A 15,451-nucleotide genomic window follows, 5' to 3' on the forward strand; every position below is an offset into this window, starting at 1 on the left:
GTGGGGACGATCGCAAGTTGGAAAGTTTCCCCGAGGGCTGCTGCAGGCTTGGAGCCGGGGGAACGCGCGCAGTCCTCGGAGCCTGAGGGGGCCAGTGGTGAGCTGGGAGAGGGACAGAGGGCAGGGGTCTGGGGAGGCACACGCGGAGGCCGGAAGGGGTTGCGAAGGGCAGTGCACGGCTGGGGCTGGACGTGCGCCGGGGTTCCGTGTCCGCGGGGCCGCGGGGGTCGCAGGGATGGGCCCACTCCCTGCGGCGACCCCCCACCCAAGGCCGCTTGGGGCGCTTTTGTTGCGGGTGGTAAACAATGCCCCCGGCCAGAGGACGCGGTCGCCTGCCCTGAGGCCGGGCTGGGACGCCGGGTGGGGAGAGCCCAGCGCCTCAGGCTAGGACCCCGGGCTCCGCTGAAAACGGGAGGATTGCCGGGAGGGCAAGCGTGGCTTTGGGAGGGGGTGATTCCCCGACTGTGCCCGTGATTGATGCCCCTCAGAGGAGAAACGGAGGTCTGAGCGCCTCGGGCTGAGGAGAGCGAAGAGTTAGGGCAAGTTTCGGATGGGGAACCCGGGCTGTCCCACACTCAAGTGTGTCCCGAAAAGAAGTTTTCTTCCTCCCCCATGCTAATACAGGGGGCCAGTTCGTTGGGAGAACATTTGGCACTTGCCTTCTCTGAGCTTTTCGGGGAGGAGGCTTCAGGGACGAAAATTTTGGAGTGGAGGTAGCAGGAGAGGCTTGCCAGAGGTTGACCTGGAGTTCTGCGGATCCGGGAGGAAGGGAGTAGGGAATAGAATAGTGTTCTGTCAAAATGGCCTTCTAAAAACCCTTACGGGCGCCTCTCGGTCGCCGAAAGCGCCGGCTTGCCGTCGCATCACTAGCACGGAATCCTGGAGTGGGGCCCTAGGGTGGGAGATGTGCCGAGCTGGGTGCCGGGACACTTCGGACGGCACGTGAGGGGCCGGGTCTGGGGGTGCCAGGGACCGCCGCCACTTCACGTGTCGGGAAGAGACTGGGCTAGGTCTCTCTCCCTCTCCTCACTCCCTCGCCTCTCTTCCTTCCCTCCCTCTCACCCACACTCCCAAAGCGATTCAGCTACTAAGGGCTGTGCGCAGTCTCTACAAAAAAGCGGTCGGGAAGTTGCTGGCCCTTCACAGTATACCTCCCACTGTAATGGGGAACACAAATTGGGCATTTCTGACCCAATAAAAATTAATGTATCAACAAGAGAATATTACTTGAAGTGGGAGTCTTTCCCCCAGCTCCAACTTGCCCATTGCTTCTTCCCCTACTCCCCGGCTCCACTCTTGAGCACAAAATGAGCTGCATAATACAGTAATGATCAGTTTATAAATACATGTTTGAAAAGTGTTTCAAGACTTTGAGCGAGGAGTCGATTAGGTGCACAGTCTAGTCTGAGCGCTGCACCCAGACGGTTAAGGGCGGCGCTACAGGGCAGCAACCTCAGGTCCGCTCTGAACTGCAAAGTGCCCATCCTTTCCACCTCCCCTCTCCTCAATGTTATAAAGTAAAATTTAAAAATGTCGGCCTCCTTAGGCCTCACTCAGGATGCCAAAATGAGTTTGGAAAATGTGCTTGTGAACCGGTTAGGGCGAGAACTTTTTAAGACATATTAGGAATTTATGCGTACAGTTAAACAAGGCGGGTTATGCAGATAAGGAGAGGTTTGGGGATTAGTCAGCGTTGTTTCTGAGAACTAAAAGCCTCAGGTAACGTTGATTTTGAGTGAATTTCCTGATTTTACTGGTTTGCGTTGGTTACACAGGTTGAAACCCAAGTGCCTTCACTCCCCAGTTAAGAGATCTTAATTAGCTTGGTTGTCAATGTATGACAGTGTTTAAAACCATGTTATTATTTCAATTAAACTTCAGAATCAAGTATGAGAGTTATTAGTATCCACTGCCCCTATCTCTTTGCAAAGACTAGTAGCTCATATTAAGAACTCCTGGATCAGCGCTTACCATTTAACCGAAGGTTAACTATGGCTCCCAGCTCGGATCTTCTAGAATTGATGGGTTGGAGTTTTGGATCACCTCTGTCCCTGCCCTTTGTTTCTCTTCCTCCACTCTTTATCTTGTTTGTCCCTCCCCTCCCCCACCTTCTTCTTTGCCTCTGTATTTTTCCTTCCGTCTACTCTTTATCTCTTTTCCCACCCCTCCATCTTTCTAACTTTAGTCTTGTGTTTTGATCCAGTTGTCTTTTTATATTCTAGCTTTATTGCTACATGTTTCTTCCCCCTTCCTCTACTTTTTTGCTTTTTTTTTTTTCCTTTAGACATTTTCTTCCTTCTGCTTTTCCCTCTTCTTCTCAACATGTTTTATGCTTTTCTTGTTATTGGCGGGGTCATTCTCTTTCCATTTTAACTTATCCCTTCCCTTTCTGTGGCCCTTTTTGGCTTTTTTCCCCCCTCGCTCTCGGCAGGGCAGCAAGGGTGTTTTACATATGGAAGGAGACTTTGACTAAATCTGCTGGCATTCTACTGAGTTTCCCTCCACAGTCTTTCCATGTGCGGAGAGCTCTCACACTTCCTGTGGTAGAAAACTATCTAGGAACTACAAGCAGCCCGCCCACCTCCTTTTCCTTCAGAACTTAGTTACTGGAGGAAACTAAGCGAAGTGGTGCCCTTTAAAAAGAAATGCTTTAAGTCTTGTATTTCTCAGTCAAGTGCAGCAGCCTTTAAATTCTAAGAAGCTGAATGGAGTGACTATGAAATCAGAGTTTCTTTCGAAACTAGCTCTATGTATGCAAATACTCACCACTCTTTTGGCCACTACTGGTGGTGGGAAGGATTGCAGTGTAATTTTAAATTGACATGTGGGCTGGATGGTTACATCAGTTCAGCCACTTCCTGCCTCAGGGGACTAGGAGATCCAGAAGGAGGAGGGATGTAGGTGGGAGAAGATTTTTCTATCACAGTACTGTCAATATTGTCCTTTACAGACGACTGATACAGTTTAGGAAGACAGCTTTTCAGTTTCTAGGCAAGGTGATTGCATCAGAAATTGTTTTTGCTTCCCCCCATCTCCCCTTTTTAAGGCTTCTTTAGGGAAAGACTACTTAGTAAACTCAAATAATACTGAGGCAGAAGTCTGATCCTGTTGATCAATTTGGTTAGCTATGTTTAAATTATGTGTGAATAATTAGCAGATATACACATAGGCCCTGGGACCCGATCTAGCCTCTTCTCCACTTTCTCTGTAACCTTCGATTTTCTATTTTGGGCTAGAATCTCTTTGCATGTTTTAAATTATAAGTTGGCCCTTATCTCCTGGGCAGTAATGTTTCGATCTCATGTACTACTCCAACTCCAGTCCCTTATGTCACAAGGACACTTTAGGGGGGGGAAATTATTATGGGTTGGGGATCTTGATGCCCTCTGCTGAAAATACTAGTTACCCAAGTGATGCTTTGCATCCCACAGTTGTTGGAAGTTTTGCTTGTTTCATTTTGCTTTGTTTTCTCCTCCAGGAACATAGAGCTCACCAGATAGTATCAATTAATTGCATGTAGGCCCCCTCTGGGACCTCCTATGTATGTTTGATAACAAGGACATAATTCTCTTATTTTCTGTTCCAATCATGTTATCCTGTAGCTACTTCCGTGCGCTCAGACTCTAGGATATACTTTAGAGTAGAATAAAGCTGATTTTTGAGAAATACTGAAATGTTAGTTTTCATCAGAAATGAAAAACGGAAGTGGAATTAGTATTCAATTGTAAATATATTTTTCTATGACTTAAGTACTCTATAAAAAATAAAGCACCCCAAAAATGAAATAAAGCATTTAATAATGTTTATAAATTAATAAGGAAAATAAGATGTATAGAAAATTCCATATTTAAATATGAATCTATATAATATAATAGGTTCCCTCCCTTCGCCCCACCTCCCAAATTTCGGAAAAAGCTTATTGCCTCTCCTCTCAGAGTTCAGCCCTGGGGATAACTTAGTTTATCACAAAAGGGGTTACATTTCATCAGTGGAGTCAAGTGATAAAATTAAGATCTTGTGGGAATCCTTATTTTGTTTCTGATTGTTTCTTTAGCTGAGTGGTACCCAGTGGTTTCTTTCCTGCAGTTGGGTTTTTAGGGGTCATTGGCCTCTTTCAGGATCTCATAAAAATGCTGTTATCATTTAAAGAGGCCACATCTTTCCAATCCCTGTTGCTCATACCTTTTCCATTTCCTTGACAGGCTCTTTTTCAGGAGATAAGGTTTGAATGGTAAACATTATCTTAATTACAAGTCTGAATTTCTAAAGCACTTCCATTAAAAAATATAAAAGAATATATGAGACAAAGATCAAGTTATAAACTACTTTCAAAAGCAGATCCCATGACACCCTCTGGCATATACAGATTACTTGCCTCAGCATACAAATTTTAATTTTCATGACTGATTGCAGTACTTAGATTATATGCCCCTAATAATTTTTAGCCATGTAATCCCGATATAAGACATAAAGTATGCTTATACCGATATTGTTGAATTTCTGAATTTCTACTGAATGGGATGGATTGCTTTTTATTATCTGAAAATACATCCTTATAAAGATTGCTGACTTTCTGGAGATTAGAATTGGAATGTCTTTGTTTTCTAAAAATGGTGGTGTGAAAACCAGTGGTCTTTGGAGAAAATATCCTACAGCTTTTCACAGCAAAAGAGCTAGTTTTTTTGTTTTTTGTTTTTTTTTAAGAAAGGAGGAAAAGCAGTAAGCTTAAATGCTAAGAATTCAAGTGGATTTGTATTTAGCCTAGTATTTGTATTTAGCACAGATGTATCAAAATGCTGTTTTTCTTGTGGTTAATGTTATCACTAATGTCTATTTTAAAAATCTTTCTTAAAGGCTCAATGCTTTAACTCTAAATGTTGTGCTCTGAGATCTTTTATTATAGCGTGTGGCCTACAATGTGTTAGGTGAAGACAGAAAAAAAGAATTAGATCTTATTTTGCAGGATACGGCAGACTCAGAATTAAATTGGTTCTATAATAATGATAACTACTATTAAATTTATTTTCTCTCTCTCTCTCTCTCTCTTTTTTTTTGTATGTTGGCCTGTAGGCAGACTTTTTTTTTTTAAGCTCTCATTTATAAAACATTTATTATATGCCAGCTCTGTGCTAAGCCTTTTCATAGATCATCTCATTTTATTCTCATAGTAACCCAGTAAAGTCAGTACTATTATGCTTTTGTTTCCTCCTATACCCCAAGGAATGTGGAATCTTATTTCCCTGACCAGGAATCAAACCCATGACCCCTGCACTGAAAGTGTGCCGTCTTAACCACTGGACCGCTAGGAAAGTTCTTATTATGCTTCTTATTCTAATATACGTAAGTAAACTGAGGAAGAGAGAGACCAAGGAATTTGTCAAAATCACATGGCTGATAATGTTTCTGATCTAGAAATTGAACCCACATCTATTTTCAAAGTCTTTGTTCTTACCTCAGATATCAAAAGGATGAAACCATTACCACTAGGTTTTCCCCAGAGAAGCCCATTGGTTCCCCCAAACAACCTCATTTCAAACACAGGAAACTTGACTCCTGTTAAATAGTTTGCTGAAGGACACAGCTGGTGATCACAGCTTGAAACGGAGGGTTTTCTAATGCAACACCATCTCTAGCCACAAAACCAAATAGTGTATCCCAGGATTACCTGGATCAAAAAAGTACAACCAAAACAAAACCAAAATTTGAGGATGGTAGAGGACTGTCAAATTTTTACTGTACCAGGTAATAATTTTAAAAGAAAAGAAAAAAACCCATCTCCACCTTTTCACAAAAAAAGGACTTTTATTACTTTAAAAAATTTTTATTTTGGCCATGCAACTTGCAGAATCTTACCTTCCACACTAGGGATGCAACCTCTTCCCTTTGCAATGGAAGTACATAGTCCTAACCACTGGACTACCAGGGAATTTTCTACTTTTAAAATAAATTTTGTTTATTTAAGAATTTAAGAATGGGTCTTCATTGCTGTTTGGCTTTTTCTCTAATTGTAGGAAGCGGGGCTACTCTCTAGCTGTGGTGCTGGGAATTCTCCTTGTTGTGGCTTCTCTTGTTGGGGAGCCCAGGCTCTAGGGTGAGCAGGCTTCAGAGCTGCTGCTCATGGGCTCAGTAGTTGTGGCTCTTGGGTCCTAGATCACAGGCTCAATAGTTGTGGCACACAGGCTCAGCTGCTGCGAGGCATGTGGGATACTACCAGACCAGGGATCAAACCCCTGTCTCCTGCATTGGCAAGCAGGCTCTCCACTACTGAGATACCAGGGAAGCACTCTATATGTTTAGAAAGGAAATTTTAATAAGAGAAAAAGGAAGACATTAGTTAAATTAATTCAGGCTTATGAAAAACTTTACATGCCTTTTTTTACTTCTTTATTCTTAAAATTGAAATATAGTTGATTTGTGTTTCCCTGGTGGCTTAGATAGGAAAGAATCTGCCTGCAATGCAGGAGACCTGGGTTCAGTCCTTGGGTTGGGGAAGATCCCCTGGAGAAGGAAATGGTAACTCACTCAAGTATTACTGCCTATAGAATTCCATGGACAGAGGAGCCTGGCAGACTACAGTCCATGGAATCGCAGAGTCAGGACATGACAAAGAGACCAACACTTTCACTTTTTCACTGATTGATTTACAATGTTGTGTTAGTTTCAGGTGTACTCAGCCTCTTTTTTTTTCTCATTTCACCACAGACTGATGATCATTTGGTTCAGTTCAATTCAGTCGCTCAGTCGTCTCCGACTTTTTGTGACCCCATGAACCGCAGCAAGCCAGGCCTCCCTGTCCCTCACCAATTCCTGGAGTCCACCCAAACCCATGTCCATTGAGCCAGTGATGCCATCCAACAATCTCATCTTCTGTTGTCCCCTTCTCCTCTTGCCCTCAATCTTTTCCAGCATCAGGGTCTTTTCAAATGAGTCAGCTCTTTGCATCAGGTGGCCAAAGTGTTGGAGTTTCAGCTTCAACATCAGTCCTTCCAATGAACACCAAGGACTGATCTCCTTTAGGATGGACTGGTTGGATCTCCTTGCAGTCCAAGGGACTCTCAAGAGTCTTCTCCAACACCACAGTTCAAAAGCATCAATTCTCCGGCGCTCACATCCGGAGAATATGGTCCAACTCTCACATCCATACGTGACTACCGGAAAAACCATAGCCTTGACTAGACAGACCTTTGTTGGCAAAGTAATGTGTCTGCTTTTCAATATGCTGTCTAGGTTGGTCATAACTTTCCTTTCAAGGAGTAAGCGTCTTTTAATTTCATGGCTGCAGTCACCATCTGCAGTGATTTTGGAGCCCAGAAAAATAAAGTCAGCCACTGTTTCCACTGTTTCCCCATCTATTTGCCATGAAGTGATGGGACCTGATGCCATGATCTTAGTTTTCTGTATGTTGAGCTTTAAGCCAACTTTTCTACTCTCCTCTTTCACTTTCATCAAGAGGGTCTTTAGTTCCTCTTCACTTTCTGCCATAAGGGTGGTGTCATCTGCATATTTGAGGTTATTGATATTTCTTCCGGCAATCTTGATTCCAGCTTGTGCTTCATCCAGCCCAGCATTTCTCATGATGTACTCTGCATATAAGTTAAATAAGTAGGGTGACAATAAACAGCCTTGACGTACTCCTTTCCTGATTTGGAACCAGTCTGTTGTTCCATGTCCAGTTCTAATTGTTGCTTCCTGACCTGCATATAGGTTTCTCAAGAGGCAGATCAGGTGGTCTGGTATTCCCATCTCTTTGAGGTCAGAGTCAGGCCATTTGAGGAGACAACAGTGCAATTTGATGATGGTTCTTGGCCAGTCCCCTTTCATTTTCTCCTCTTTTCTGAACTTTCAAATAATAGTTGCTTGATTTATTATTCTTTATTGTTTGTATTATCTCATTTTCTCATTATTTCCAATTTCCTTGCTTAGATATTCAGCATGAAAATTTTGGGACCCTTGGTAGAAGGGCTTTAGAACCATCAGTCTTTGTTTCTTTGGATTTTTAATTTATCTACTTATTTGGCTGCACTGGGTCTTAGTTGCAGCACGTGGGATCTTTAGTTATAGCTTTTGAACCCTTAGTTGCAACATGTGGGATTTAGTTCTCTGACTAGGGATCAAATGTTGGCCCCCTGCATTGACAGCACAGAGTCTTAGCTACTGGGCCACCAAGGAGAACCTAGAACCAGCAGTCTTTGGATTAAGTTGGGTGAAGGAGGAAAGAGGGACATCATTTCTGGGTGTGGACAGTCCCCATGACAATGCCTTCCTTATGCTGAGGAGGTACTCAGATATTTACAGACCCATGAGATCTATGTGTAACCTAATCTGGTGATACTAACTCCCCAGATTTTATGCTGTTTTTGTGTGTGTGTATAAAACTAAAAATTTGTAGATTCTAAATTAAATTTATTTATTTTTAAATGAATATTTTTAATGGTAAAAAGTACAATTCACAAAGAAGATAAACATCGTAAACCTCTAGATATCTAACAACAAAGAAACAAGGATAAATAAAGCTACATCAGAAGAAAAACAAGGGAAAATAAATATATGTATAATCATAGTGCAACATATTAACATTTCTCTGAGAATATTTTTATCAAGTGTAGAAAAAAATGAGAAGAGTATCTTGAATGATGTCATTAATAATTTAAATATAATAGATTTCTATTTATATTAATCTTATATCCTACACAAATATATTTAAAATTTTGTATCTCATATGTTGCTATTAGATGTCCATAGAACATTTAGAAAAACTGTCAAAAACAGAAACATTACTAAATTTCAAAAAGTAGAATTCTTTTTTCATGATTCAGTTACACATATTATTTTTGAAGTTATTTTACAGATTATTATATGATATTGGCTATAGTTCCCTATGGTATACAGTAAACTTTTATTGTTTGCTGCATGTCTATTTTAAATTAGAAATCTAGCATTCTGTTTATGCTAAGTCAAACAACTGGACTCAAAATGTTATAAATTTTTTAGTTAGGCAAAAATTCATAAGTTTTCTAAAAGGTATATATTATATGTATGATTTATATATATATATACACACACACACACACACACAAGAGCTTTTCTACTATGCTTTATAAAAGCTTTAAAAAGAATATAAAAAAAAAGAAGAGATGGAGAAATTGGAAAACATAAACCAAGTGAAATGGGAGCTGCTGCTGCTGCTGCTGCTAAGTCACTTCAGTCGTGTCTGACTCTGTGCGACCCCATAGACGGAAGCCCACTAGGCTCCTCCGTCCCTGGGATTCTCAAGGCAAGAACACTGGAGTGGGCTGCCATTGCCTTCTCCAATGCATGAAAGGGAAAAGTGAAAGTGAAGTCGCCCAGTCATGTCCGACTCTTAGTGACCCATGGACTGCAGCCTACCAAGCTCCTCCGTCCATGGGATTTTCCAGGCAAGAGTACTGGAGTGGGGTGCCATTGGAGCACTGAATATGAAATAGAAAAAGTGAAACAAACTAGATAAGATCCTCATATAGTCAATTTGTTTTTTAAACATGGCTGCTTATTAGAAACATGTCTGAAAAATTTAGGTTGTTAACTGAAATATGCTATTAATACTATTGTGTCTCCAGGAGTAGAGTTTCCTGGATAATGTAAGCTCTTCTTCCTCTGGCTTTAGCAGCTTTGCTGTCCAACAGGCAATACCCTGCTTGGGTAGTGATGGACTGAGAAAAGGGTGTAGGAGGTATCTTTTGGGGAATTCCCTGGTGGTCCAGTAATTAGAATTTTGTGCTTTCACTGCCGTGGCCCTGGTTCCTTCCCTCGCCACCTGGTTGGGGAACTAAGGGATAAAGAGGTAACTTTTAAATATTCACATTTGTAAAGATTAGGTTTGAGCTTTAAACTACTTGTAACTAGAATAGTTGTGGCTTCTAATTTAAAGAAACCCCCATGCTTAGCTTATTCAGAGAATTTCATTAACTTAATCAATTGTCACAGAAATTAAAGGAGCTTTATTTGTGAATCCAAGGTTTAAAGGGTACTTTAGCATGTTTTGTGTCTATTATACTTTGGTTTTGTGGTAAATATTGTTTCTTAATTTTAATTAATAATTGCTAGTGAATATTCCATTTCTTTTCTAAACAGTTTTTTCATTGTGCTGGGTCTTTGTTGCTACTCACAAGCTCTCTCTAGCTTCGACAAGCAGGGGCTACTCTTCTTGAAGTGCACAGGCTTCTCACTGTGGTGGCTTCTTTTACTTTGGATCATGGGCTCTAGGCACAGGGGCTCAATAGTTGCAGCATATGGATTCTAGAATTCGGGCTCAGTAGTTGTGGTACATGGGATTAGTGGCTCCAAAGCATGTGGAATCTTACCAGACTAGGGATCAAACCTGTGTCCCCTGCATTGGCAGCCAGATTCTTATCTACTGTACCACCAGGGAAGTTCCAATATTCTATTTCAAATGAGAGACTACATAGAAAAAAGACTCATTGCCAATGTTTTTTTTTATTTCAGACCAAAACCTCGTGCAACTGAGCACAACCATGGTGCATGCAGATTCTCTTCTGAAGTGAGACTTTCCAAAGGACCAATGACTCTGTCCCTCATGCCCTTTCAGATTTTCCTACTTCATAGCTATGTCTCGATCTCGCCACGCAAGACCTTCCAAATTAGTCAGGAGGGAAGATCTAAACAAGAAGAAAAACAACCAACTGAAGAAGGGATCTAAGCCAGCCAACAAAAATGTGGCGACTGTCAAGACTGTGAGCCCTGGAAAATTGAAGCAATTCGTGCAAGAAAGAGATGTTAAGAAAAAAACAGAACCCAAACTGACTGTGCCAGTCAGAAGCCTTCTGACAAGAGCTGGAGCAGCACGAATGAATTTGGATAGGACCGAGGTTCTTTTTCAGAACCCAGAGTCCTTAACTTGCAATGGGTTTACAATGGCTCTGCGAAGCACCTCTCTTAGCAGACGACTCTCCCAACCCCCAATGGTCATAGCCAGACCCAAGAAAGTTCCACCACCTAAGAATCTAGGAAAGCAACATGAGTGTAATTATAAGGTACTTACAGACATGGGAGTAAAGCACTCAGAAAATGATTCAGTCCCAATGCAAGACCCCCCAGTCCCCCCTGACATAGAGAAGCTAATTGGCATACAAAATGCATCTTTCATTAAAGACGAGAGCCAAGAGACAACCCAGTCTTGGTCCCAAGGTGTCCAGGATTCCAAAATAATTTGCTCTACTCCTAGTGACCCTGCAGCAGAGATTCTTTCTGGGTCACTGGAAGGGACATGTGGTGGAGAAGGACTATTCTCTAGAGAGACATTGAATAATATCAGTGATTCCCCTAGAATGTTTGCTCAGGACACTGTCTGTGTTCCTTTGCTCCAAAGAGCAGCCCTCAAGGTTACCTCTGAAGGAAACCCCAGCATTCAGTTAGAAGATTTGGGTTCACGAGTAGAATCTCTTAAGCTGTCTGATTCTTACCTGGATCCCATCAAAAGTGAACATGATTGCTGCCCCACCTCCAGCTTTAATAAGGTTGTACCTGCGTTGGACCTTAGAAACTGTTTGTCTATTGGTGGGTCGATATATCCTACCTCATTAATAAAACTCCTCTTGGCAGGTTCAGAACAAGAAACCCTTGGTGCTAAACCAGATCATCAAGAGGTACTCAGAGCTACCCCAGATCAACAGGAAGTTCCTGATACCACCCCTGTCCTAGGACAGGCCTTTAGTGCTGTCCCACATCAATGGGAAGTTCCTGGTGCTAACCCAGTTCATGGAGAGCCTTTGGGTGAGACTCCAGACCCACCAGAGATTCCTGGTGCTATTCCAGTCCAAGGAGAGGTCTTTGGTGCTATCTTAAATCAACAAGTCCTTGGTATGGGTGGTGGTACTGCCTCAGACCCACCTATTTTTCTTCCTGCCCCTCTTAACCCAGTTGCTACCTGTAATGCTCTACCAGCATGGCCCGAGCCCCAGGGCACTGTTTCATCTGGGCTTGAGGTCCCGGGCACTATGCAGATTTTGCCTTTGGGTTCAGGTCACACTCCTCAACCATCATCAAACTCAGAGATAATTTTGGTACCTCCTGTAATACCTATGAACAATATAGAAAATGAGAAGAAGGTTCATATAAGCTTTCTGCCAGCTCACACTCAGGGGTTCACATTAGCCCCTGAGAGAGGACCTCAGCCGGCTCCACAGGGCATTGCCCAGCTCCCCCTGGTGAGTCCCAGCACATTGGAAGGAGGGAGCTCCCAGATCAGCGCCACCAGGTTGGTTGACATCAACACCACAGTGGTGTCTAGGCCAGTGCCACTTGCTAGTACCTCTTCTCCTTCCTACACAACTCTGCTACCTACCTTGGAAAAGAAGAAACGAAAGCGATGTGGGGTCTGTGAGCCCTGCCAGCAGAAGACCAATTGTGGTGAATGTACTTACTGTAAGAATAGAAAGAACAGCCATCAGATCTGTAAGAAGAGGAAATGTGAGGAACTGAAAAAGAAGCCATCTGTCATTGTGTCTTTGGAGGTAAGCAAATACCCAAAGGGCTGGGGACACCTGTGAAACTTGGTAGAGTGATCTCTGGAGACTATTGTTTAAAAATAATTTTAAAAAATTGTATTCTGTTTTGGTGTGCTGGGTATTTGTTGCTGCATGCAGGCTTTTTCTAGTTGCAGTGAGCAGGGACTCTAGAGTGTACCAGCCTCAGCAGCTGTAGTGCTTCGCCTTAATTGCTGCGTGGCACGTGAGATCTTCCCGGATCAGGGATCGAACCCTTGTCACCTCCACTGGCAAGTGGATTCTCAACCACTGGACCACCAGGGAAATCCATGTGGAGAGTTTGCTTCAGTATTACATGCTTTTGCTTTGGTAAAATGTTGCTTTAAGTTATCTAGAGGAATTTGAGGAGCTACCTGAGGCATGTCTTGCACACTGAGTGATACAGTAGCTTATTTTTAGAATTTGTCTCAGAAAGCTAGAACATTAAGTTTTTCCATCATAGGTTTTGATGGAGAATAGGGAAATTGTGTGAAATGTCGTTTTGGAAAGATTTCCACTGTGCCTTATTTTAGTGTGTCTTATTTTGAAAGCTACATTTTTAAAAACTAGGAGTGGAACAAAGTCACTAAATGCCTTGCATCCTGAGGAACCAGAGGAAATAAACTTTTCTTTTGAGAGAATAAAATTGTCTCTATCTTTTATCTTGAAACTTTGCCTTGGAGGTATAACAATAATAGAATTTTCGCTTCAACTTTTGGCAGGTGATTTCCACTTGCTCTGCCTATCTCACAGGATTGTTGGGATTCAATGGTGATCAAAAATCGAAAATTGTTTGTAAAGTCCAAAATGATATATACATAATAACACTCATACTTACTATTACAGTTATGAAACTAAGGTAGTCAAAGTATTCATTGACTTACTTTGTTTAAAGGAATTTTATGGAGCTTGGTTAATACTCAAACGTGCTTAAATTTAAATACCTGTCAACTGTGGTGTTTTATGATTTTTAGATTACTCACTTGAAATTTTTTGAGTCTACTATGAATATGAGTATAGTAGAATAGATTCAAATATTATGAACTTAAATTCAGGCAACCTTTTCTATTTCATTCTGGACTTAAATTATCTGTTCAAAAATGCTGACTTTCTGTTTGACTAAGCCATTATAAACTAGAGATCAGATATTTAAGCCCTTGTGTATCAGTGACATTTAAGTTGTTTTGTTTTAAATATTTATTTATTACTTATCTGGCTGTGATGGGTGTTAGTTGTGGCAAGCAGGATCTTTAGCTGCAGCATGCAAGCACTTGGTTGTGTCAGGTGAGATCCAGTTCTCTGCCCAGGGATTGAACCCGGACCCCCTGTACTGGGAGTGAGGAGTCTTAGCCACTGGATCACCAGGGAAATCCCACATTTAAGGTGTTTTTAAAATACTTGTTACAAACCTTACTGCAATGAATAATCTTGACTCCTCACTTCACATATGTGGGAGCAGATCAAAATGTGGCCAGTAACTTAATAGTTTACAAACTTATCTCTAAAACACTTAGTAGCAATTTTTTTTGTAACAGAAAGATCTCACTGGTAAGCTCCTGATTTGTAACATTGCCAAGTGACATTGTTGCCAAAGGTACCCTATTTTTAATAGGTGTAAACACATTTGCTCTTTTCTAAACTTGCTCCTCTTCTGGCATTGCACATTTGGTTCAATGGTTTACCATCTACATGGTCACCCTAAATGGAAAACTCAGTCATCTTTAACGGCCTTTCTCTCATTCTTCTAGTTATCTCTTGTCTACAAGATAAGAGCACTCCTATCTCTCCATTTTCTTTGCTCCAGCTGTTGAGGCATTTATCTCTTACTGGGACAATTTCAACTTTCTCTTTATTATTGGCAAGTATTTATGGCACTTCTATTGTGGGATGAGCATACCAGCCAGCTGGGAAGTCAGGATGTTGAACAACAAGCTCTCCTTAGGTGCAATTCAAGTTTTCTTTCTATAATGCTGTTTCTCCTAGATTAATCCAATTAGTGCTTTTCTGCATATGGGGTTCATCTCACCCAAAACAATGGAAAATAGTGCCTTCCAATTATAGGTGAAGCCTATAGCATGGATTCCTTAGCATGGAATATGAGATCTTTAGGGTCTTGACATGACTGACCTCTTTTGTCTTATTTGATGTCACTTCTTACATTATACTCGAACTTTCAGCCGCATCCAGCTGCTTCTGCTTCCCTAGGCTCACTGTGCATGGTCCTGTCTCCGTGTTCATGCTCACGGTACATATTCTTCCTTTTTCCTGCCTGACAAACCGCCCCCCCCCCCCCCCCCCCTTCACTCACCCCTTCCTGTGCAACACCTGTATCTGTGCATGTTCCTCAGGTTTACTTCCAGGGAACTTTGTCTTTCTTGTGCATTCTAGCCTTGTTACAGTGATAGGTGCTAAGTAAATACTTGATAATTGAATGAAAAGAATATATTTGTAACTCAAATAATCAGGTTTAGAAATTTAGATGGTGTGTGGTTTATTTCTGTAAACTTGCTCTGGTAAGCAAGTGTGGCCACTGTGGTCAAGGTCTGTCAGGGTGGGAAATACTAGTATTTGTTAAGGAGTGAATCAATATATTGGCTATTGCTCACACTCTCCTAAGTACCACATTCTTTATTTCTAAAAAACATAAAAGAACCTTTCAGTTCAGTTCAGTCACTCAGTTGTGTCCGACTCTTTGCGACCCCATGGACTGCAGCACACCAGGCCTCCCTGTCCATCACAAACTCCCAGAGCTTGCTTAAACTCATGTGCATTGAGTCAGTGACGCCATCCAACCACCTCATCCTCTGTCATCCCCTTCTCCTGCCTTCAATCTTTCCCAGGGTTTTTTCCAATGAGTCAGTTCTTTGCATCAGGTGATCCAATATTGGATCTTCAGCTTCAGCATCAGTCCTTCCAGTGAATATTCAGGA

The 15,451-nt window shown here is 41.9% G+C and overlaps 1 protein-coding gene across 3 annotated transcripts in view; it reads left to right on the forward strand.

The window, feature by feature from the left end:
- TET1 (tet methylcytosine dioxygenase 1) overlaps positions 1-15,451 on the forward strand; it is a 135,784-nt gene that overhangs the window by 328 nt on the left and 120,005 nt on the right. For all 3 annotated transcript variants that reach the window (XM_027530769.1, XM_027530770.1, XM_027530771.1), the window contains exon 2: positions 10,483-12,509. In XM_027530769.1, coding sequence (XP_027386570.1) covers positions 10,605-12,509 — 1,905 coding nt within the window. In that variant the 5' untranslated portion in view covers positions 10,483-10,604. The remainder of the gene's footprint in view (positions 1-10,482; positions 12,510-15,451) is intronic.

Source organism: Bos indicus x Bos taurus, chromosome 28, assembly GCF_003369695.1.
Source record: "Bos indicus x Bos taurus breed Angus x Brahman F1 hybrid chromosome 28, Bos_hybrid_MaternalHap_v2.0, whole genome shotgun sequence".
NCBI lineage: Eukaryota > Metazoa > Chordata > Mammalia > Artiodactyla > Bovidae > Bos > Bos indicus x Bos taurus.